The following is a 26,689-nucleotide window of genomic DNA, read 5'->3' on the forward strand; positions in this document are numbered from 1 at the left end:
TTAGGGACCTGGGGACCCAAGTTGATAGTAACCTCTCCTTTGACAACCACATTGCCAAAGTGGTTAGAAAGACCTTCTATATAGCCCACCTTATCATGAAAGGATTCACATCTAGATCAAGGGAGGTCATTGTGCCCCTTTACTCATCCTTCATCAGGCCCATAATTGAGTACAATGCCCCATTTGGGATGTACCTTACCCGACACCTGCAGCAACTAGAAAGACCCCAAAAGTACCTTACTAAGAGGATCAAGGGACTCAAACAGATGCCATATGCTGCTTGGCTAATGAAACTCCAGCTCTACTCAGTTGCATACCGCCTACTCAGAAGCAATCTATGCCTGACGTACAAAGCCATGTCCAACCCGGAATTAATGGACATGCTCCACCTCAGAAAATCCAAATCCCTTAGAGCTACGCGATCGAGTGACTTGAACCTCAGCACAGAAATAAATAGGACATGCTGGAGGGACAGATTCATAACCCAGAGGCTCCCTTCACTCTGGAATAGAATCCCAGTCCATGTTAGACAGAGCCCCTCACTGACTCTCTTCAAGAAAAATCTTGACGAGTGGATGGGAGATCGTAGGTTTACCCCGGGGATCACTTCTGTGTCACTACAAGACAGAGGCACAGTAAACACAACCTTAAAAAGGGCTCAGTAAACTCATTCCAAGGGGTGGGGAAAGCAAACACACTCTGGCTAGGCTTGTAAATGCCCTAGGGCAGATAGCCTAGTATGAACCTATGAACCTATGGAGCATGTGGCTCGGAGGGATTGGGGTTTCTTTAAGTGTAGCATGTCCAACAGATCTGGGTCTGACATGACTTTGTAAAGAAAATGTTTTCTTTTTATTACATAATTCTGTATATTTTTTTAACATGTTAAGTAGTAGTTAGCGGAGCTTTTCTCCTCGGGCCTCCACTGAAAATGGACATGTATCCAGTTGGACTAGCCCGGTTAACAAATGTAAAATAAAATAAAAATAAATAAATGTTAGGCAGTGGTCTCTCCAACTGCTGTATCTGCTTGACATGGAGAGGAAGTCTATTCCACAGATGGGGGAGTCTTTGGGACACAAATCTATCCCACTAACAAGTTCTATTAATGTCACAGACCAGGGTGAGGCCTTGCATGCAGGATGCATGAGTGGAGTTTAACTTCTGGATATGCAGCAACTCCGTCAAGGCTGAGTCTGAGACGGCCTTGTATGCCAGACACAGGTCACCTCTAAGCAGTCTGTGCAAGACTGAGTAGAGGGACAGGGCTTTTAGTCTATCTGCATAGGATAGTTGTTTGAGACCCTGGATTTTCCTGCTCAAGAACCTCTGTAGTCTGTCCAACTGCTGTATGTGCTTGGCAAGGTGCATGCTGCAGGGGGCATTGTACTCAATAATGTGTCTGATAAGGGAGGAGTTCAGGAATGTTATGGCCTCCGTGTTCCTGGATGAAATGCCCTTACTTTTGTTGGGCCATGTAGAAAGCCTTACATACAGCACAGGCAACATGGTGGTCAAAAGTCGGGTTGCTATCAACCTAGGTGCCCAAATCCCTCATGACTGATTGCATGCTTAGTACATTGTCATTAATGTGATAATTAGTGGGGACACCTTTTTCCACAAAGGAGATAATGATGCATTTCTTCGCATTCAGTTTGAGGCCATGCTTCTAGCACCAGTCATTAATTTGGTTAGGCCCTCTTGGAGGATGTTCACATCACTAGGGGAATTTATGACAGTGCCCAGCTTGGAATCATCTGCAAACCTGGTCAGTCACAGACCACTGATTTTTTAGCTTGCACCTCAGAAAAGTATATCCCAAACAGTAGAGGCCCCAAGACTGCCCAATGAGGTATGCTTTTGCTTGTCTTGTCTACTACTAGAGGTTGCTTCCCTTATTTTGACTGAGTGGGTTCTATCAGTGAGCCAGTTAGCTACCTATCTGGTAACATATGGGTTGAGGTTGATGTCAAGCTGGGAGAGTTTATCTATTATGCCTGAGTGAGGAATAGTGTCAAAGGCTTTAGATAGGTCAAGGTAGGAGGTATGCACTGTCTTGACCTCATCCATGGCTTTGGTGACTGTTTCAAAGAAGACAACCAAGTTTAACAGGCATGATCTCCCTTTGACAAAACCAAGCTGTGTGGGATAAATAAATAAATACATACATTTACAGCACTAAGCCTCAGAACACTATTACTGGAAATATGTTTGTTATGTCTGAGAGGAGCAACAGCATTAAATCTGAATTGCCAAGTATGTTCTTTCTCACACAAATTTAGTAAAATTAAATACATTCCTGTGCATGCTTATATGATGTGTTATTTTAATTAATTTCTTAATTTCTTTTTATCTAAGACATGCTTAAAAATGTGTTTCCTTAAACTTTTCTTAGTTTTCCCAATATAAAACACATCTAATGATAAACAATTTGATATATATACTATATTCAATGATGTACGTGAAAAAAGTCCTTTTATATTAATATGTCTCTAATTAAGGAAATTTATTATGTTAGCTGGGAAATAAAAGGACACTGAGATCAAGCATCACATTTGTACGTCCCATCTTTTCTTTTAATAACAATAGGATCTGGTAACTCTTGGACTCTAATAATTCTTTAATTTTACTCCTATAGGCATAAATAAACGTATGGCCTGTTCCTATATACTCAAAAATATTCTCATAATTTAAAAACATATTTCAGTTCTTTGTAATAACTTCTTTTATATTGTAACTACCTTTAAGTCATAAACATACTTTCCTTATATTCAAGATCTAGATCATACCTTAGAAAACCTTTTCCATAACAAAATCACTATTCTGAGAAAATCTATTGGAATTTAGTGGTAGGGTTTTGGATTGTCAATCAAAAAAAAAAACTATTTTCAACTGCTATTTGCTTTTTCTTTCAATGTTTTTAGCATATGGTAGAGAAACATTCATTTTTTTTCTCTAAATCAGTGCCAGTGTGATATATATATATATATATATATATATATATATATATATATATATATATATATATATATATATATATAAATATTTGTTTTTTTAAGTCTGGGGATATGGGTGGGCTGGCTTTCCCACATTTGGGTGTAGGGGGCAAACTCCCTTACTAAAAAAGGTGAAGTCATTTTGTTTGTAGGCTTGTGGGGATGGATGTATATTTGTAACACAGGGAGCTGTTTACTGGTAAGCTGTTAATGCCAATGTGCAGAGCTTTGACATTTTAAATATCACTCTTTTGCCCTTTCAATTATATTGTGTTGACTGTTTGTCTATCAGCATTATAGGTTCATAGGTAGGTACTAGCCTATTAGCCCTGGGGAGTATATACACCTAGCCAAAAAGTTCCCTGGCTTTCACCACCCAAGAAAGTTATTTGCTTGTGCCCCTGTCTAGCAGAGCCACAGAAGTGATCCCTGGGGTGAACTTCCTATTTCCTATCCGATTGTCAAGATTCTTCTTAAAGAGGGCTAATGAGGAGCTTTGCTTGACATGAATGGGTAGTCTGTTCCAGAGCATGGGAAGTCTCTGGGATAGAAATCTGTCCCTCCGTCATGTTTTGTTTATTGTGGTAGCAAGGTTTAGGTCCCTGCATCATGTGGCTCGGAGGGATTGGGGTTTCTTTAAGTGTAGCATGTCCAACAGATCTGGGTCTGACATGGCTTTGTATGTTAGGCAGACGTCACCTCTGAGTTGGCGATAAGCGACGGAGTAGAGCTGGAGTTTTTTTTAGACTGTCTGTGTATGGCATCTGTTTGAGGCTGGTAATCCTCTTAGTGAGGTATTTCTGTGGCCTTTCTAGTTGTTGTAGATGTCTTGTGAGGTACATGCCAAAAGGGGCATTGTACTCTATAATGGGTCTGATGAGGGATGAGTAGAAAGGAACAATGACCACTTTTTTTCTGGAGGTGAACCCCTTTGTGATGAGGTGTACCACATAGAAGGATTTTCTGACTACTGTGGTGATGTGATTATCAAAGGAGAAACTACTGTCCACCTGTATCCCTGGGTCTCTTGTCATACTTTTGGTGTTTAGTAGGCTACCGTCTATGTGGTAGTGGTAGTAGTATTAGATTATTTTAAGTATACACATATGGGTGCAGTAAACTTGGTCATGGCACATTCATTGCATGCTGCCTTTTTTAGTAATTTTTGTTGTTGGTGTGAGAAGTTGTATTATATAACAATCTGACTTCAAAAGTTTGACTGTTATATACTGTTTGGAGCCATCTTCATTCTTCACATTTGTGTCACTCTGAGGTTAGTACATTTAATTTCCTGGGTGGGAAAACTTTATGGTTATTTTAGGTGATCAGAAATGCAACGTATTTCTTTCATTTATGATCATCTTACTTCAATTTTTTATTAATGGAAAGTAATCTGTCAATGAAAGTTCATTAACAATGTGCTAACATGTATTCAATCATATAAATACATACTCACACACACACACACACACACACACACACACACACACACACACACACACACACACACACATATATAAATATTTGTTATCCTAGCTTGCCTGTTTATACTGCACAACCTAGAGACGGCCAACCCAGTATTTGCATTTTGATTTGTGCACGTGTGCATTTCATAGCTTTCACAGTTAGTTACAAAGACATGGGCTAGGAGACCATTAAGGAGCCTAACCAAAATTCCTCAAAGCACTGTTTAGTTAAGTGACTTGCTTAAGGTCACACAGTATTCACTTTATTTTTATTTTGTCTTTGTTTTCCAGGACAGTCCGACTGGGTTTAGCATGAACCCATTTTCAGTGGAAACATGAGGAGCAAAGCTCCAAATACTGTACAATCATTAAAACAATCCTGAAAGTTGCAACAGAAATTGGGGAATTATATACAGTATACGGTTATGCATAAAAACAATTAAGCAAAAACAAGTCAGACATTGTATACAATTCAAGATTCCACATCTTATTTGTGCATTATGTATAAAAGAATGAAATATTTGTACATAGAAACAGTTTATAACAACAATGAGTTCACTTTATGGAAATATATTAGTCTAAGTGTAGGTCCTTGGTGTAAAATCAGTTTTGGAAAAAATAATTTGAAAAGGAGAGAAAAATTACTTTAGGAAGCTAGTAGGTATAAGAAAGGGGTTTCTATTGGAACATCGAATATTCAATTGTTCGAATCACTAAAGGTCGACCTTTAATGATCGAATGATTAAATATTCGAATATTCATAAAAAATTATTAAAAAAAGAAAAAGTAAAGGGTATAGGCAGGGGGCAATCCCCCCCTGCACCCCCCCATATCCCCCGCTACTTAAATATACCAACTCTGGGATTGCGCTACAATGTAGGAAAGGGAAATCTTCCCTTTCCTGCACTTAACTCCATTAAAGTGCAATCTCAAAGTTGGTATATTTAAGTAGGGGGGGTGGGGGTGCAGGGGGGCTTGCCTCCCTGCTCACAGCAGTTATTTTTGTTTGTGTTTTTTTTTTTTTTTTTTTTTTTTTACATTTTCAAAGTTTTAGTACTTCGATCATATGGTGTAGACCATATGGTATTCGAAGTACTGAAACTTTGATAATGTAATATGTAACCCTAAGAAAGATATAGTCAAGTGAGAGCAGGTGGAAATTATTGTAATGAAAAATCAGAAGTGAAAAAGGAGTACAGTTAGGATTTTTCTGGAGATGAGTTGAGATGACATATGTTGTTAAAATGGCAGGTGAGAGTGCAGGAGCAGATCCATTTTTTTCTCTCAGGTGACATTTTAATTGAAGTAATTTTCATTTCTGTTTGTTTTTGGTGCTAGAGGTATGCTGTCCACATTTCTGGAACTGGTAGTATAGGTTTGTTGTTCATCTTAGTTATCTTTCAGAGGAATAAGGTTTTATGACTTTTTTTTTTTTATGGTTGGACATTTGTCTGGCTTATGCAAGATTTTGTGTATGATAGCAAATTGTGTTAATGATAGCTAGTGGGGTAGTTCTAATCAGTTAAGTTCTCTGAGTGCTTGACAATGATGTGACTGGTAGTGATGCTTTGCGGCAAATCTGAGGGTTTTGTTATAACATTGTTCTAGACTTTCTTTGGAGGTTGTTGAGCTGAGGCTTGATATGTGATGATGTGAACTGTACATATGGTGGACTAAAGAAGAGTGTGCTTTTTAAATCATATCTTCTTAGTTTTCATTTGGTTGATGCCATTAAACATTGTTCTAGCTTTGCCAGCAATGTGACTTGCAGGTTACTTAAAATGGGGGAAGCATACAGTAGAGAAGGTGATAAATTAGCAGATGCTATACATTTTCTGGCTTCATCAGTGATGAATGATTAAGCACAGTTTCTGGTGAGTTTTCTTTATGGCTTGTCTAATGTGTTAATCATATTTCAGCTGGTCATCCTCCTAGGAGTTTAGTCTGGTGAACTTGTTAGATCTTAGTGCATACTAGACTGCATTGATCCTCAGAACTTATAATCTTTCCTGTTGTGACTTTTTCACTGTATCCCCTTTATCTGCTCAGATCTAGTAGAGTTCCAGGAATGGTTCACAGGTTAACTGTGTATATTTTTATTGACTATCTGGTAAGCTGTGTCCTCCCTGTAATAACCTTCATGGGTACACTATCCTTCAGCTCTCCTCCAGGCTTTGGCCATTCCCTGGAAACTTCCAGTTTAATCAGGGAAGCTTTGTGTTTGAACATGGCATTCATTGTACACAACTTATGATCAGTAGAGAAGTCCAATTACAATTCTTCACTAAGTCCATACCAGGAAGCTGTGTCGTCCAATTCTGTCACTACAGGTATCCCTAATCATTCCTCACATGCACAACAAAGTCTTATAGGAGATCTAAATAGAGAGTAGGAAGTATCCTGTCAATCACTGTAGCTACAGTCTTGAAGAAAACAGAATAATATATGCAAACAAAAGTGAAAATCTTCCTTTCAGAAATTTACAGTACAGTCTGCTGAGGCAAGTGTTATCTCATAGCACAACAACCATATGTTGCCTTCAGACTACTTGGAATTGTGAGTATCCTCACAAATGTCTGTTGTCTCTCATAAGAAGCAGCTCCACATCAGAAGTGGGATTACTTTTGATCCAGTACCAGAGCTGTGGGTAAATTTCTGGGATAAGACTGAAATAGGTCCATATGATTACCAAACTGATTGAATGAATGAATGAATGAATGAATGAATGAATGAATGAATGAATGAATAAATAAATAAAAAGAAATAAACCTAAAACTAGCTATGGCTATCAAATACCATTCAGCTTTCTACACACGTTCTGATTTTATTCTCATCAGTTAGGAAATATCTCACATCCCAAAGAAAAATGGAAAATAATTCATTGCTAGGGTTAATCTATCCAGACTTGTCATTCAGGTTATCAGAACTGGATTCTTTCAGCACCCATTTGCCTGCTGTGTGACCTTGAGTAAGTCACTTAAGCAGAGATTGCTCCTGGGTCTTCTCCGAAAAGAGACTGTGTGTCCAGTGGGCGTACCTGGTTAAAAAATGGGTATTTTTTACTTGCCTGTCACTAGACTAGCATCGCATCTAACTGCCTTTCTTCACCTAGGAGGTGGTAAGCCCAGAAGTCTGACTCAGTTACCCTTGGTCACTCAGTCTTCAAAAGCTTACCAGAGAAACCACCTCAGACCTTGGTTTCATGTCGGAGTCCTAGGATTTCTCCTCTATATGAGGTTGTTTTATTCTTTCAATTAGCTTTTAAGAAGACAGCTTTTGGGTTTGTAATTCTGGTGCTTTACTGTGTTTTGTTCTCTAGTTCATCTCCTATTTAAGAAGTTTTCTTTGCAGTCTGCATGTCATTTCTATTTTCATGAGTTTTTAGTAGGGTCTGTAGTTTCATCCTGCATTTGAAAGGTAAACTAATAGTGAATTAGCCACTAGATGTGTGTGTGTGTTTGTGTGTGTGTGTGTGTGTGTGTGTGTGTGTGTGTGTGTGTGTGTGTGTGTGTGTGTGTGTGTGTGTGTGTGTGTGTATTTGTGGGTCTGGCATTCTTTCCAGGACTATTTCTTTGCCTTTTGTCTGTTGCATAACAAGGTAATCTCTGCCTATTGACCCTGAATAGGTTAAAGTAAGTACTAGAAAAGAATGAATGAATAAATCAATCAAGCAATCAAAGAATGCTTGTATGATTATCTGGATCCTTTTTTTAGACCAATTTGCCAAGGGTGGCCATATCAGAAAATAGAAGCTTCAGACAAAGTAATGTCAAGTATCTCTGGGATTCATAAACCCATCCAGCATGAAAGGGTCACAATTCCAGAAAAGGATAAGTACTGTACTTTACTTTTCTGGGTTTCAGCTGTTCACCAGATAACTTCATGTGTGATATGTTTCAGCAGTCAGTCTAATGGCATTAGTTCCTACAGATTTACAAATACTACAATACAATATGCAATGCTGCCATCACCTAATGTAACATAATGACTATTTTGGTATCATCACTTGCTCATAATAATTAAGGGTTGATATGCAACATATCGCAAGAGCAAAACATTATTAAAACATATTCATAGTATAACCATAGTGCAGATCTTCATTGCCAAGTTAAAGGGTGTCAGGTCTGAAGTACAAAGGGTAAAATTACTCAGGGAATTATAAATCAAAAGTACATTGCTTTTAACCATATTAATGCCAAACATTTATTGTCTTTCAAGTTTTTGGAAGCATATTCCAATGGACCACAAGCTTGTTTGTAAACCAATCATCCCTGCTTTTTTTCTTGCTATGATATATTTTTAAGTTGTATTGATACAGAATCAAGCATGCCGAATTTTGTTTTTTAAATTATGTCCTGAAATTTAGTCACCCTGAATACATTTATTTCCTATTTGCATAGACAAATACCACAGAAAGTTATATTCTTTCAACATACTGATTACATAGATATTAAATTATTTTAATGCCTTTTGCTTAACAGGAGTCGATGGGAGCAGACATGAAACTTTTTATGAATGTTGCAAGGAACCGTATCCAGATGTTACATTTGTTATTACTATGAGACGGAGAACTCTTTATTATGGCCTCAATCTTCTGATTCCATGTGTGATCATATCTGCACTAGCCTTACTGGTTTTTCTGCTGCCTGCAGATTCAGGGGAGAAAATTTCACTAGGTAAGAAATCATAAAGATTCTCCGCATAGTTTATTTTTGTAAGTGTCCATTAATTTGTGTGTGTGTGTTTGTATCAACATGTGCATATGCATTAGGGATGCCAGCTATCCAGAATTCTTCCAGACTGTCCGGAATTATGATACACTGTCCAGAAAACAGAGACTGCCTTTTCCAGAAAGTGTATTGTCCAGAAAAAATTAAATCAATTATCTACAGGTGAACCCCTGAGCAGCCAAGTGCTCTGGATTGTGCATAACACTCTGCATTTAATAGCGACTTAGCCCACTGTTGAACAGTGTGCTTGAAATTCTAAATTTTAACACTAGGACCCTGAGTGTGTGAGAGCATATGCGTGTATGAGAGTGACAGAGAGATCAATCGCATTATTATTTTACACTTGCTAAGCATCTGTTTAGCAAGTGTAAAAAATAAATTAATAAAGAAAAAAAATGTGTCTGTGTCTGTGTGTGTGTGTGTGTGTGTGTGTGTGTGTGTGTGTGTGTGTGTGTGTGTGTGTGTGTGTGTGTGTATATGTGTGTGTGTGTGTGTGTGTATGTGTATGTGTGTGTGTCTGTGTCTGTGTGTGTGAGTGAATGCATGTATGAAAGCAAAAGAGACAGTATGTTTGACAGATCAAGAGAGAGAGAGTGAGAGTGATTGAGTGATCTTGTATGAGTGAATGCGTGCATGAAAGTAGAAGAGACTGTTTGCATGAGAGATCGAGAGAGATAGTGAGATGAAAGCAGAAGAGAATGTATGTGTTAGAGTGAGTGAAGAGTGAGAGCGAGTGTGCGATCCCCTGGCAGCAGTTAAGAGGTTTTTGTACCTCTCCTCTTAGCTCAAGGTATTTGGATAAGCCTAAAATTAACAAGAGAGAAAGGCTCAAAATAGGAGCATATTTTAAATGATTTGTGTTCTGAAGAGAGTGTTTGATTGTGTGTGCGTTTGAGAGAGAGAGATGGAGGATAGAGTGAGAGGGGAATCAATAAATGGCAGCAGCAGTGAAGAGGTTTGCATACCTCTGGACTTTCAACTGAAGAAATCTGGATAAAGCCTAAAATAAAGGGGAACAAAGGCTCAAAAATAGGAACAGATTTTAATTATTGCTCTTATAAAGTTACAAACTTGCTTAAATAAAAGGATTTCTGTTAGCATGAATTTTCTGAAATGTATGTCATTATCTAGTAGCTTCTATCTCCAGTGACTGGCAGCAAACCAAATGTTTTAGGAGTAAGGGACCAAAAAATAAATACCTGGATATTTTTAAAGTGTTATATTTTAGAGGTAAAATGCATTCTCCAGTACTATTTATATATACTACAGCAAGTCTGAAACATTAGGCAGAGGAACTATTTTACATTAAAGATATATAATTTATTTATTTATTAATTTATTTTTATTTTACATTTGTTTACTGGGTAGTGTCCAACTTGGCTGGAAGCTCCTTTTCAGTGGAGACCCGGGGAAAAAGCTCCACAAATACAATACATTGTAGACAATACACTATACACAATATACACAATACAATTTAAACAATTTAAACAGTACAGTACAGAATTTACAATATTTGGATTTGAGTAAAACAATTGAATAAAACATAAAGGTGAAACTAGCTAAAAATATTGCACATAAGGAACCATATGGAAATCTAAAATTACAGATTCTTAATGAAATGAAACTGACAGCATATATATAAAATTATCTGAGCAAAAAAAAATGTGTATACACACACACACATATATATATATGTGTGTGTGTGTGTATATACACACACACACACACACACACACACACACACACACACACACACACACACACACACACACACACACACACACACACACATATATGTCTGTAGGTATGTATGTATATGCATTCATTTACATTTTGTTATTCCCACTAGGCCTTTGGCCTATTATTGGCGAGACCCAAGGTGACACTGATATGTTGTAGGGGAAATTTGGTCAAGCCACCAAGGAAATTCTCCTTGTAGAGTAGGCACAAGTGTGCTCTACATCAGGGAGAAATGGTCTACTTGACATGTTGCTGAAGGCTCTCTTTTGCTTTTATATGACCAGACAACTGTTACTTGGGTTAAAATTGCAGCTTCTTCTGACAATTTCATCACTGAATTACAACTGTGGGACCTTTCTGAGTATCATCTGAAGGATTTGGCTGCAGTGGAGGATAATGATGGTACTTTGTTAGAAGTCCTGCTATTAAATATGTATAAGTGGGATTACATGAATAGGATTCCCAGGCTGGCACTGTATCCCCTGTTGAATTGCTGGATGAGCTGGTGAGCTGGAAGGCTTATTAACAGAATGGTTCACTGCTGTAGGTCTATAAAATTCATCAGAATATCTAGGAATGGGTACAGCAGTAAGAAAATCATATGCTGCAGTTACAAGACTAACTTCAGCTCATTTAAACCTTGCTGTGTTTCAGTTTTTTAAGCGATACCCAACCTGATAGACATAGCATTTGACTTCAGGTTTTGAAGCCTTTGGAGGCATTGGCTTTACATAGTAGAATTATCATTCACTTGGGAACTGAGTCTTTCTTTGATGGAGCTCTGGGAAATAAGGCTGCATTATTATGCAAAAAAAAAATGAAATGAATGAAGCACTTCTTGTCTGTGGAATGCTTATACACATCAGTTATCTGCCATTAGTAAAAGTAAAAATCCTCATTCGGTACATGATGTTATGGAATCTTTATCAGAAATGGTTTTGGTGTAGTTTTGTCACTCTGTCTTGAAACTGACTAAAATTAGAAATTAGGATTTTTTTTTTGGCCTGGGGATAACTGCTTATTTAATTTAACCACAAAAGACAATACATATACATTATATTATCTTCCTGGTTTACTAACTTGTCATAATTTGAAAGGTACTGTTTTCTGTGAAAACACACAGGTGGATATTACTATTGTAGGGTATTTCAGGAAGGACTGTATAAAATGGAGCTACAGCTCAACATGGACATCTAAGTCAAAATTATGAGACTAAATGCACAAAATGTCCAAGAATGCCACATTTGTGAATGGATTGCCCTTATGTTGCAGACACTACCTTTATTACCAGTGATGCAAATCCTACTTCATGTAATGATATTAAGGTTTCCAATGATACTTTTTTTGGGTGTTCTACAGTAGTTCAAGACACAGCTGCTCGAATTCCATTAACTTGCACACATGGACTTGAACAGCTTTAACCCCACCTGCCCAGCTACCTGCTCAAACTCAAATATCAGTTCAGTGAGGCAGCTGCCACAACAGACAGACACCAGTAAGTGCGTGTGGTGGGCCAGGTAAGTGAGGAAGAAAAATACGGAGAATGGGAGAAAGGGATTTTAGGTTAATGGTGGGAAAAGAGCAGATTGTGAGATTATGGTTATGGAAGGTGGTTTTAGGTTTAGGGAATGATCAGAAGGTAGACGAAGATTAGGGTGTGGGAAGGGAGGGGGATTTTAGGTTTAGGGAGAAACTGTGGGATTAGGTTTCAGTAGTATAGGGGGATTTTATCTTAACAGATTGAGTGGATCAAGCTCTTGTTCTAGAAATATATACTTTTTAACACTGGGTGCAAAATCAAAGAGTGCATTTATTTATTTAGTTAGCTAGTTAGTTATTATTTTTAAAGGATGTTACATACATTAACAAACTGTAAAGAAAAAAAGCAGAAATGTTGTGAAATGTAGGAATGTACACATCATTTAGACCTTTGGACCTGATGCATAGACTTTTAGTTTACTATTCTTTTCAACAACACTTTTCCTCCGACAGTTAAGGATTTCACTGTTTTTAGCCAGGAAAACATTATTGTGTAATTGTTTCATTAATAGCTCTCTGTCACATTTATGTTGCATTTATATGGCGGTAAAATGGTTAAAATATTAGATTCACAAACACAATGTTCAGGGTTTGATCCTGACTTCTGCTCACTGTCTTTGTGGAGCTTGCATGTTATCCCAGTGTCTGTCTTTGGTTCTTCCCACTACTCAGAAGCACACTGAGTGATTTTACTGCAAGGATGGAAAGTATTGGTTTCAACTGCAGCCTTCACAGTTAAACTTGAGATGTATAAACAGAGAGTGGACTCAAAATGAATGGAGTCATGAACAGCATCAGAGAGCCTAGGTGGAACACAACTGTTGAAGAGACTGGAAAACAAACCTCTTTAGGCATCAGCAGTGATGAGTAGTATCCTCTGTATAGGATAATCTGGACCACATGCTGCATTCCACATCAGGTCTAACCAATCAACACTATAAAAAATTAGCTATAGGTCATTACGTCATTTGGCCTCATTGACTAATGTCACTAAAATGAGACATGGGCATTTGCCATTGCTAAGTGGGTTGGTGACCGAGACTACTCTGTCCGACACCAAAGACCCATGCTAGACTATGTGCCTTTATTGGCCAGTTGTGTTTGCCTAAAAAACTGCAGTCCTGGGTCAATAAGATGTTGGCTAGATGGTGTTCATTTGCCAAGTCTGGGATACCACTGATAGCTTTGTTGAATTGAAAGCTGGTCATAAAACCAAATGACTTGACAAAACATGAGCTAGGGATTGCTACAGTGAATACAGTTATATAGTTTCACTAACAGGATGACGCTTGTAAGTGGATAATTGGATGACGGGGGAAGACTGGATATTCCATGTATCTAGGAGACAGAGTGTAAGGAAAGCACAGCAAAGTAATTTGCCTTGGGATCCAGAGCCTATTATTCAGGGGAAGGACAGAATGGGTAGAGTAGAAATGGTGTGTATGTTGTGGAAAGAGAAAGAGAGAGAGAGCAAGAGAGCGAGAGAGATGAAATCTTTTGAAGACTGTGAGGAATGTCATCAGACTCAATGCAATCAAACTCCATTGTACTGATATGGAAATAATCATAATCTCAGCCTATCCCCCTCAGCAAGGATGTGATAGTAAGGAAAATAGGGTCATTTAAGCAGTAGTTACAGGATCTCCTAGATAAACAGCACAAAATGAGTTGGTGTTATTAATGTGGAACCTAAATATTAATATTTGGACAGACAGAACAAGATTAGGGGACGACATTGGTCTATATGGGTGGTACAATAGGAGAATGAAGACTATTCTATTTTAGGTTATTGGACCAATGGTTTAATATTGACCTACATTTGGTTACCAGGAAAACCATTCCAGGCTTAAAAAAATCTCATTTGGAACACATTAATATGGGTCTACTCAATCCCAAGAGTCTTAACAAAAGAAATGCCTGAATTTGAGGCCCTCCTGTAGCTTGAGCATTTTAATATAAGGGCAGTTACAAAAACATGGTTTCAGAGCAATGAAAACACTCCAAGCAAATAATGCATAGGGTACCAACATACGTCAGGGCTATCGTCACCTAATGACAGATTCCTTGGGACACCACATCTGAAATCCTAGAAGTCCAAATTACCATAAACACAACTAATTACCACTTCATAGTTACATATAGAGCACCCTCTATGTCCCTTCTGAGCATAATAGGTATCTTAAGGCACCAGCTGAAACTGACATTAAACCCAAGACTTTTCTAGTAGGGGACTTCAGCTAACCTTCAATAAACTGTCTGACCTTCACTGCCAGTGGTTGACATGCCCAGTGCGTCACTGATATTATAAATGCTAACTCACTCTTTTATAAATAGTTAACCATCCTACGTGTGGCCCTAATATCTTTCATCTAGTCCTCACAAATATGGCCACTTTTTACATATCTCATATATGTCATCACACCTTTAAATCAGGCCATAATTTAGTGACCTGTTCCTTTAAAACTAGTACTACTTCCTCTGCAAATAGCTCTGTGTTGTGGGACTTATTCTGCTGTAATCTTCCTCTGAAGGATCCCATTGCCAAAGCTGCTACCTATACCTTTGACTTCTATTCTTACTTAAGTAGTTCAATAAGTCATACCCTATCTGCACCAAATATAATAAATTATTTAAGGACAAATCCCTAATGTGGAATGCCCATATAAATACATTATATAACAAGACAGGTATGCATCCCAGAGACTACCCCTTCTCTGGAACAGGCTCCCCATCCATGTGAAGCAGAGTTCCTCCCTAACCTAATTCAAGTGCAACTTGGACAATTGGATGGGAAACCAGAGATTCATCCCTCATTTGGCACCTATATCTCTAATGCACACAGGCAACCTGCAAATGGTTCATCTCCCAGGCCCATGCTTACACTTATCAAGGGTATCTGACCTTGTCAGAGATTTGGGATGCATGGCTAGGCTTAAAAAGGCCTTTGTGGTCATTAGCCTAGTAAACACCTATGAACCTATGAACCTTACAATTTGGAGAAAATTTTACTCGATCCCCAGTTACAAATATTATACAGTCCCACAATCCCAGCCACTCCTTTTAATTGCTATAGAATAATTTCTGTTAGCTCTCTCAAAAACTAAGAATACTTCATCCATGAGCCCTGATAATACACCCGGGTCTTTCTGAGACCCTATTTTCCCTATTTAATGTATGCCTCTCCACTGGTTATATTCCTGAAGCCTGGAAGATCACCATTGTAATGCCATTATACAAATGTTGTACAACCACTGACTATGATAACTATAGATCCCTTAGTTTCACTAATCTCATATGTAAAGCTGTGGAGTGCTTTATCTCAGTCTTCATTAATTTGGACACTGAAAATTTCTCAATCCTGGGGCCAAATCAAGTTGGCTTTGTCAAAAGAAGGTCCTACCTCTTTAACCTAATTCATTTCTTTGAAAATTAACTGAAACAGTGGATAGCAGTTATGCAATGTATACAGCATATCTAGACCTGGCCAAGGCCTCTGACACTATTCTCTGTGCAGGCATTATTGGAAGACTTGTAAACCTGAGTATGAATCCTTATACTTTGCAGTGGATAGCTGTCTGTCTTACAGAATCCATGTGATTAGAGACACAGGTGCCATTTTTGAAAGCAAAACGTTACCAGTGGTATACCTCAGTACTCAGTTCTGGGCCATTTCCTGTTTGGCATGTATTTCTCAGATCTTCAGGCCAGTACTCCTGGCCTAGGTGTTAAATAAAATTAAGAATTCAATACACAGGAGGTTCAGATTCAAAAGTTTACTAGTGTACACCAGGAGGCAAAAAACCATACAAGTACATAATTTTGTCTGACATGAAACAGGAAGCACACAATCTTATATAGGTTTAACATTTAAGCTATGCCCACCTTACTGACATGATATGTCACAGGGCATCTACATCACTTTAGCTTACAATTCTTCATTCATTAAGTCTTGCTGATGCTGTATATTTAAAAAAACTTTTCCTTTAGATACAATACGGCCTTGCTATCCAGCTGGTCAGTCATAATGTCTTTCTGTAAAGTTACGTGTTCAAGGTTTCATATCAGTTCAAATACAATAGCAGCTTCAGTCTTTTAATGCATGTCTTTGTTCTCTATTACACTTCCTCACACAGCTGCGTGCTATCTAAGTAACACATATACAAGGCCAGATCATTCCAACAGGAAAGAGCAGAAGATTCCATTATTTCACACATTTAATTTCCTGACCCAGCAGATAATCACTTGTGAAAAGCATAAACATTAAAACTTGCTAAGCTTGCATTCTGTCAGGGTCAGAGATCAGCTTTTGCTTCAAGCCACACTGCAGTTTCAAAACTACTTCACATTTAGACATGAATTAATTTTACTACTATATGATTAATAGAATAAAATGCATTATATACTACTTTGCTTTTAAACTAGCATTTCTCATGTATTCAAATACACATTTTTCTAACATTTTCCTCCCTATTAATACTTTTTATTCTATTTTGAAGTATGCATAGTGTCATTTCATCTCCTAGCCTTTTCCACTCAGGACTTTCAGCTAGGTGAGTCATTTAATCTATACTTCAGAAAAAGCGTCATCTGAAATCAACCTTTCAATTTCAATATCTTGGTAGAAAGTTTCAGTAACAGATACATCAACAAAATCTTTGATTAATCTTTTCATGCAGGGAATTCCACAGCAGACACATGCTCTATTAGGAGTATACCCACACAAATGGCAATCAGAATATTCATTAGGATGGAACCCCACCCCCCCAAATAGATTCTGGAAAAAGTCCGTGGGTTTGGGCCTGGTTCAGTCATGGCTGATACTTGCTGAATTACCTCTAGGTGGTTATTTATCTCATGATGATTGTCAGGAATAAAAGCACAGCATTCTTCTTTGATAAGCGCACACGTACCACCTCTCATCGCTAGGGTGAAGTCAAGAGCCATCCGATTTTGTAGCACAACAGTTCTCATTGCATTCAGTTCATCAGTCACCAATTCTAGGGCAGAAAAAGATGCATTACTCATTACTTCGAGAAGTTTCGACAACTTCCTCAGCTCCTAGATCGATTTGACTGCTCCATAGGTTGGGAATATTCCTGCCCAGGATATAACACTGTCACTCAAGTCCATATGAGTCAATTCACTTTTGTCTTTTACTGAATTATGGTCTTTCCAACCAGCTTCAATCTTTCCAACTGGATTCACAGGTTTCTTAACTGGACCTTCGGATTTTCGAGCTGTTTCTCTTACGTTTCGTATTTTACCCAAAGGTAATTCTGCAGTATGTCTTATTGCCGGAACCAAGTAACCCAAAAAACAACTGCAAGACCAATTCTCAGGTAACCATTTATATGCCTTTTTCCCACAAATAAAATAACAGTTTTCTACTTTAGTACTAATACGCATCAGCCCTGCATGAAACATTTTCTGATCTATAACTGACAATTGTTTAAACAAAACTGGATTTTTTTGAATGTCACTCATAGTTGTTTTCAATGAGTTTAAAAACGAGTCATAATTAGTATTGCAAGAAGTATTGCCATTACTATTCTTAATATAACATCGGTAAGATATGGTTATATTACAATTGCTCCAGCCCACCTGGAGAGTGTCATTTTTATAGAAACATACAACTCCTTTTTGTGTGACAGGTAAAAATAAAGCTATTTTGTCCTGTGATCTCACAGTTCCTGTGTCGAAAAGTAAATTCTCCCAAGTCTCATTTATCCCCAAAGGGACAGCGGACATTATCAGTCCTCCATATGGTGTTGGTATAGCTGTACAAACCCAGCAATTTGAAATGTTCATAGTCTTTGCATACACACGTTTCATGGCTAGGTATGTGTTAAAATTTGGATGCCAGTCTATAGACGTTTCATCACGCCTTCCCACTTTCACTTGTGTGGTTGTGTGTAGGATAAACCACAGCAAGAGGAAAATTGTCACAATTACAGTCAATAAATGTACACACAACAAAATGATTATGCAACATCTCTGGGGTTGATCTAAACTTCTATTTGCTTTGTTTTTTGCCATCTCGGTCTGGTTGTGTATCTGTCACAAAGTTTTTTATCAAGTTGAAAGTTCTTTACTGGTTTACAATGTGTCAAATGAACCCAGGACGTCTTCTCAGCCACTCTAACTGCAGTAGGTGTTGCCAACAGAACCTGGTACGGTCCCTCCCACTTTGGACTCACCCAATTCTTTCTTTTCGTCACTTTCACCCAAACGTATGTCCCAGGAACCACGACTGCTTCCACCGGTCTGGTCTGTTCCTTATCTGAAAAAGAGTTAAACTGCAAAACAGATTTATTTGTTAACAGTTTCCTCATATAACTAGCTAATGAACTGTCAGCCTCTTGCTCTGCAGGCATGAGAGCTTTCCACTGAGGCACATAATATGCTCTCCCAAAAAACATTTCAAAGGGAGTCAAACCCTTTACATTTGGAACCGTTCTCACACTCAGCAGTGCTAAAGGCAAACAGTATATCCAATTCTTTTGGGTCTCCTCTACTAGCTTCCTAAGTTTATTCTTTAGGGTACCATTGTACCTTTCCACCAGTCCTGCTGACTGTGGGTGGTAAGCACAATAGTTCTTCAAGGAGATACCAAAAAAATCTCCCAAGCTGGTGAATCATTTGATTCACAAAATGTGTGCCATTGTCACTATAAATCCTTTCCGGAATGCCAAATCTAGGGATTACTTCTTTTATCAGGGCTTTTGCCACTGTTGCTGCATTCGGGTTTTTAGTTGGAAAAGCTTCTACCCATTTAGAAAACATGTCTACAATAACTAAACAAAACTTTTTCCCTTCACATTTATTCAATTCTATGAAATCCATACAAATAGTATGGAATGGGTATGGTGGTATAGGGAAACTTCCTTGCTTGGTTTTAAATGCCCCTTGTGCATGATGCTTGTTACAAGTATGACAAGCTGCACAAAATGTTTTTGTGTAATTTGTGTATCCATATATTTGGAATATTCGATTTACTAACTGTACCATCCCCCCTGTTGAGACATGGCACTGCCCATGGCTCAACAAAGCTGCATATCTAAATAAATTAGACGGAAATATTGGTTTTCTTTCTTTGGAAATGTACAGTCCATTCTCAAGAATTGCACCTCGTTTTACCCATTTTTGTTTTTCTGCTCTTGTAGTAAGCGTCTGCATTGTTTTTAACATGTCTAAATCTAAAATCTCAGAGGGTTGTAATTCCTCATTTAAAAGTAAAGTTTCTGAGTCTGAGGCTGCTTGCTTTGCAGCTGCATCAGCTCGTGCATTACCTTTTGAAATCTTATCCTGCTGTTTTGTATGAGCTACACATTTACAAATAGCTACTTTGGTAGGTAACTGAATAGATTCTAATAACTCCAAAATAAATTGCGCATGATTAATAGGTTTTCCACTGGATGTTATCATTCCTCTATTTTTCCATTGTTGTGCAAATACATGTACTGTAGAAAAAGCATACTGACTATCAGTATATATGTTCACACTTTTATTTTTTGCTAAAGTACATGCCCTTGTCAAAGCTATCAATTTTGCTGCTTGTGCAGATAAGTTGTGTGGTAAGGATTGAGCTTCTAAAATTTCAGTGTCTGTAACTACTGCATACCCCACCAGATTCTTCCCTGTAGGACCCCTTCTGCATGAGCCGTCCACGTAATATGTCACCTCGGTATTATCCAAGGGCATATCTGTAAGATCTTGTCTAGGCAAAGCTAACTGTTCAATTTCCTGCAGGCAGCTGTGTGGTGTGCCCTCCACAGGAGTTGGAAGTAATGTTGATGGATTCAATGTCGTACATCGTTCAATTGTCATATGAGGTTGGCTCAGCAGTATAGTCATACATGAAAAATGTCTAGCAGGAGAAAGGTTTGCCACTTTCTCTTGCAGTAAAATTATTGCAACTGCATGAGGCACTCTCAATGTGAGAGAGTGGAATAACACCACTGAGGCCGAAGCCTGTACTGCCATTGCGGCTGCAACTACTGCTTGTACACAGTGAGGCAAAGATCGCACCACTGGGTCTAACTGTGATGAATAGTAGGCTATGGGGCGTTGCTTGTCCCCATGTTGTTGCGTCATTACTGATGTCATATACCCTTGCTTACAATCTACGGTCTGAAAGAACCGTTTGTGATAATTTGGAAGTCCTAAAACTAATGAAGAAGCTATTAATTGCTTCAACCTGCAGAAAGCCGTTTCTGCTTCAGTTGTCCATTGTAAAATGTCTTGTGCTGCCATTGGTGTCTTATATATCAAGTCAGTCAGTGGAGCAGATTCCAAAGCATAATTTGGTATCCAGCTCCAACAAAAATTAGTTGTACCTAAGAAAGACATCATTTCTTTCTTGGTTGTTGGTTTGGGTGCTTGCAAAATCGCTGTTTTTCTTTCCTCACCTAGTATTCTACCTTCATTGGATATTACATATCCTAGGTATCTAACTTGTTTTCTCCAACGTTGTAACTTACTTTTGTTTACTTTATGTCCTTGTGTTGCTAAAAATTTCAATAATGCTACAGTATCCTCCCTGCACTGTTGCTGGATGGGTGCTGCTAGCAAGATGTCATCTACGTAAAGTAGAATTTGACTACCTCCCGGTGGGGTAAATCCTGCCAGGTTGCTAGCTATTTCTTGTGCAAATATTGTTGGGCTCTCACAATATCCCTGTGGTAGTCGAGTATATGTATACCTTCTACCCTGAAATGTAAATGCAAACCAATATTGACTATCAGGATGTATAGGTATTGAAAAGAAAGCATTGCTAATATCTACCACAGAGAAATACTTTTGTTGTGGTTCTAAATCGTTTAACAAGGTATGTGGGTCTGGCACCGTAGGTGCTCTAGGTATTACTGCATTGTTTACAGTTTGTAAATCTTGTACCATCCGCCATTCCCCATTTCCTTTTTTAACAGGAAATAGGGGTGTATTACATGGTGAATCAGGAGATTCCACCAGTACTCCTTCTTTGAGTAATGCTGCTATTATAGGTTTAATTCCTATTTCTGCATCCTTTCTCAAAGGGTATTGTCTTTTCTGTGGTCTAAAAGCTGACTTTGGGGTAATTGTAACTGGTCCTGCTGTTCGAATAAGTCCTACATCTGACTTGCCTGTTGACCAAAGAGTTGTTGGAATGTCACACAAGGCCTTTTCTTCTTCTTCTAATAAAAATGCTAATCAGCTGTCCTCGCTAGATTGCAAGTGTACAGCTGGATGTGTCTGTGTCAACCAATTCAATTTTTGTTTTTGTATCCCTTGTTCTGATAGTTCTAAATCAGTCTGTTTCTCCCATCTTGTTACTTTTTCTCCTAAATCTGCCCATTTAACACCTTTGTTCTTTGTCAAGCTGACATGTGGCAACCAATTTGATCTATATAATGCAAGGAATTCTTGAGGTAACGAACAGCTAACTACACTGTTCCCCTTAATATCCCAGTACAAAGTACGCAAAACCAATCTAGTTGCACGATTTCTAAACAAATCTTGCTCATATTCTCTATCAGGTCCTGGTGTAGTACAGTAGTATGGAGTACAGTGTAACAAATGCTGTCGATCAGTGTCAAGGGAGGGGGCTTTACTGATGGCTACGTTCATCAGCTCCTCGGTTACTGCCCCTGGACCAGTCGTGACTAGGTCCTGGCTGTACCAATAAAAGGTTTCACCCTCCGACCACACTACAAAGGTATCCATTTGTCTCTGTGCCTCCATACCTTGTACAGTTGGAACTACTGCTATGCCAAATATCTGCATAAGGTCCCTGCCCAATAGGTTTACTGGACACTTTGCAGAAACAACTATTTTACTTCTCTGGGTCATACCTGAAACAGGGTCAGTTATTGCTATATCATGGGAAAGTGGTTCCCTGTATAGCTGTCCATTCTTGACTTTTACTAGTATATAATCAGGTGATTCGGAATGTTCTGGTAACTTGGAGGGGTGTATCAAAGTCCGTGATGCTCCTGAGTCACACAGGAATTTGACTTCCCTTCCCTCCACCAGAAGTGTAACTTCCGGTTTCGTATCTGCCAAGTAGAGCTCTAAGCTCAATAATGCTAAGTCCAAAATTTCACTTTCTTCATCCTCCATATCTACTTGCACTTCCTCTACTCCCTCTATCACATTTACATGTGTTTTCTGTTTATTAACTTTTCCTGATGATTTCTGACTTTCACTTGATGTATCCTCAGTATCATATAGTCAGTCCTCATCTCCCTTTTCTTCTGTAATTACCTTTTTGTTTTGCCTACAGTCCCTTGCTAGATGTCCTTTTTTCCCACACTTGAAGCATTCACCTCTCTTTTTCCTCTCTTCAAAATCTTCTGATCGTTTGTCAGACTGTTTGTTTCCCTGGGTATTTTTCTTGCCCTTTTTACCTGGCTGTAATACAAATACTTCAGCTCCGTCTTCAGCAGTGAAGACTTGTGCCTTCTTTTTCTTTTTACTATTAAAATGTCTCTCAACATGTCTAGCGTATTCGAGTAAGGCTTGTAGCCTCCCTGTTCGATGATCTATCATATGCTTCGTAATGAAGCTACTAATAGGTGCAATGCATTTTTTAATTGTTGTTCATACGGGGAATCATTTGTTTGGTTCTCAGGAATCGACATACCGCTATGATTATTAAAACATTCTAATAATCTAGCATAATATCCATCTATTGTCTCATTTTCCTGTTGTATGCATTGATTAATGCAAGTCCAGTCTGCTCTGGGTTTCCATTTCTCAGAGATTCGGTCTGTCAGACTTTTCACTCTGTTGTCTAACTCTGCGTCACTATGTGGGAGTGGTCTAAGCTCTGCATTACGAGGATTCCAGGCGCCACAAATCATGTGCCAATCTGGACCTATAATTTGTCTTACTACTTTTTCTACTTCTTCCCCATTCAAGTGGTAACTTAACCTCATGCCTTGTAAATCTTCTAAAAATTTCGTAAAATTAACTTTTGGATGGGGGATTCCCTCAGTAGCCTTCCGGATGTCTTCTGGTGTCCATGGTCTATATACTAAGAGTGTTGGATCCTGCCCTTCCTGTCCTGCCTGAGGATTTGGAACTTCTATAAGTGGGCATATTTCTTCCTCACTCTCATCCTGTAGATTTCTCTCTATTTGGTATGATTCTGTGTCCCTATGTGTTTTACGTGTTCGGGACCTAGTCTCAATAGGATCTCTAACAAATAGTTATGGTTTTGCTGAAACTTCAGGATAACGCGGAGGTGGACCAGCCTGTCCACTCGCTTCATATCCTGAAAAGGGTAAGGGACGGGGTAAGAGAGGAGGAGGAGGAGCTGTCGCTATTACCAAGTTATTATCCTCTTTATCTAAAAATAATGTTTTTGAATTTTTAAGCTTCTGTTCTCTACGATTTGCTTCCTCAATCCACCTGTGTCCTTGAGGAATGCCTAGTTGGCGTTGCTTTTTTGACTGACCTCCTGCATCAGATTTAAGCTGTTTAAGGAGTTTAACTAGTGAAGGTTTATCTAGTTTACCATCAAATTCATATTTATTAACCCATTTCGTATAATACCTAACGTTATCAGAACGCTGTAATTGCATGTATTTTGTATCTTCGGTTAGGGGCGGATCTCGCAAGGTTTTAGTGCACTGATTACCCATGTCAAAGAAAATGTTACGTAACCCTTTTTTATCATGTGATATCAAGTTCTTAGTTCCTGTTTACAGTTTATCTAGAATAACTGTCTACCTAATTCTGTTACCCTGATCTATGACCAAATATACAGTACTTCCTTTTGTCCCTGATCTGCAAAACAAATCTTGACAACAATATACTGTAACCTAGTCCCTGATCTAAAACAGATAAAAGGCAAAGTCTTCCAATCTGAGCCTCCGGTATTGAAAATCGTTCAAGTTCCACTTTTCGGCCACAGATCAGAAAGTGGCCAGCCTCTTTACACACGACAATTCAGTCGGAGGTCTTTTCACTCAAGAAGAACCATTTTGGTCACTTCTCCTGCGCAGTATTCGACCACCGATATGCTCTGATCTGCAGCTTACCAAGGGAATTCCATCTTGCGAAGGACCAAACTGTTAAATAAAATTAAGAATTCAATACACAGGAGGTTCAGATTCAAAAGTTTACTAGTGTACACCAGGAGGCAAAAAACCATACAAGTACAGAATTTTGTCTGACATGAAACAGGAAGCACACAATCTTATATAGGTTTAACATTTAAGCTATGCCCACCTTACTGACGTGATATGTCACAGGGCATCTGCATCACTTTAGCTTATAATTCTTCATTCATTAAGTCTTGCTGATGCTGTATATTTTAAAAAACTTTTCCTTTAGATACAATACGGCCTTGCTATTCAGTTGGTCAGTCATAATGTCTTTCTGTAAAGTTACTTGTTCAATGTTTCATATCAGTTCGAATACAATAGCAGCTTCAGTCTTTTAATGCATGTCTTTGTTCTCTATTACACTTCCTCACACAGCTGCGTGCTATCTAAGTAACACATATACAAGGCCAGATCATTCCAACAGGAAAGAGCAGAAGATTTCATTATTTCACACATTTAATTTCCTGACCCAGCAGATAATCACTTGTGAAAAGCATAAACATTAAAACTTGCTAAGCTAGCATTCTGTCAGGGTCAGAGATCAGCTTTTGCTTCAAGCCACACTGCAGTTTCAAAACTACTTCACATTTAGACAGGAATTAATTTTACTACTATATGATTAATAGAATAAAATGCATTATATACTACTTTGCTTTTAAACTAGCATTTCTCATGTATTCAAATACACATTTTTCTAACACTAGGGTTAATTAAATTTGAAGATGACTGCAGATTGGGTGCTGTTATTCGATCTTCATCTGACTAACAATTGCTCTGACATAGATCAGACCATGTTAGCAACTGGTGCAAGGGGAAGGGTCTGAAATTACATATAAGAAATGTAGCATAATTCATTTAGCAAACAAAACAGTTTTACTAACCACATGGGAGATGCAACTCTCCAATCAGAGCCTGCTTAAAGGGAACTAGGCATTCTTGTTGGTAATTCCTTATCATTTCAATATCATGCATCCCCGATAGCACAGAAAGCTTTTTATATTGATCCTCTGATTTTCAAAGGCATTATCACTAAATCCCCCCAAAAATCTTAATTTCCTTTACTCATATCACATCAACCCCATTATTGAACATAATGCAACTTTTAGCATGTTTGTCTAAACATATCACACAACTTGAGAGACCACAGAGATTCATAACTAAAACGACCAAAGGCCTCAAAAATCTTATTTATCTGGAGAGAATGTCAGCCCTTTCTCTGTACTAATCTCTTACAGACTCCTCTGTGGAGATCTGTATATAGCCTTTCATGGCATGAAAAAAACTACAACCGTATATGACCTTCTATTCCTTCAGAACTAGTTGTACCCCAGATATTCAGGAACTAGACCTTCATCAGAAGATATATAAGACATGTCAGCATGATAGATTCAGATCACAATGTATCTCTCACCTCTGGAACAAACTTCCAGTACATGTGAAGCAGAGTAGCACCCTTCCCACCTTCAAGTTAAATCTAGATAACTGGATAGGCAGCCTCAAATTCACCCCTCACCTCCTGCCTATCTTGTCTTGCCCTCTTTAAAACTAGAGGGAACTTTTGAATAAGGTTTTTTTGGCTCGGCTTAAAATGGCTTACTGACTGGTTGCCTAGTACTTAACTATGAAACTATGAACACAAGACAGACAGACAGTCACAAGAACACATACAAGAGCGATCAACATGCAACTTCATGGGGACTTCCTCCTAGTAAGGAAGGGCATTAGAGTAAAATCAAATACTACAGAGTCATCCCATGAGAAATTGTTAGCCCCCAGCTTAAACTACCTGTGGTTGCAAACAGTGCTTGGAGAAGAGTGCAAGGCCAACAAAAACCAGGCTGAAGACTTGGACATTGGCTGAAGTGAAAGCACTGCAATTCAGTGAAATACTCCGGGATCTAGCACTTCAGTAAGAAGGGAGAAAGATGGAGCTGAAGAAAAACTGAAAGTGTCTCCAGACACCATATGTGAGGACTACGAAAGAGATATGTGACTGAACCAGTTATGTAAATACGGTAAATAAGGAAAGCTGGTGATGGAATGTACAAGCCCATTTAAATTATTAAAAGAAAAAAAAAGGAGTGCAGGAAAAAGTGGGAGATAGAAAAGATGGATCAGGCTAAGAGGAG

At 38.4% G+C, this 26,689-nt stretch overlaps 1 protein-coding gene across 1 annotated transcript in view; it reads left to right on the forward strand.

Annotated features, from left to right (window-relative positions):
- Positions 1-26,689, forward strand: part of CHRNA7 (cholinergic receptor nicotinic alpha 7 subunit) — a 1,595,735-nt gene that overhangs the window by 1,274,910 nt on the left and 294,136 nt on the right. Inside the window, exon 7 of the mRNA XM_044078574.1 lies at positions 8,944-9,138. Coding sequence (XP_043934509.1) covers positions 8,944-9,138 — 195 coding nt within the window. The remainder of the gene's footprint in view (positions 1-8,943; positions 9,139-26,689) is intronic.

The sequence above is a fragment of the Protopterus annectens genome, chromosome 7.part1 (genome assembly GCF_019279795.1).
Source record: "Protopterus annectens isolate FY-2018-M chromosome 7.part1, PAN1.0, whole genome shotgun sequence".
NCBI lineage: Eukaryota > Metazoa > Chordata > Ceratodontiformes > Protopteridae > Protopterus > Protopterus annectens.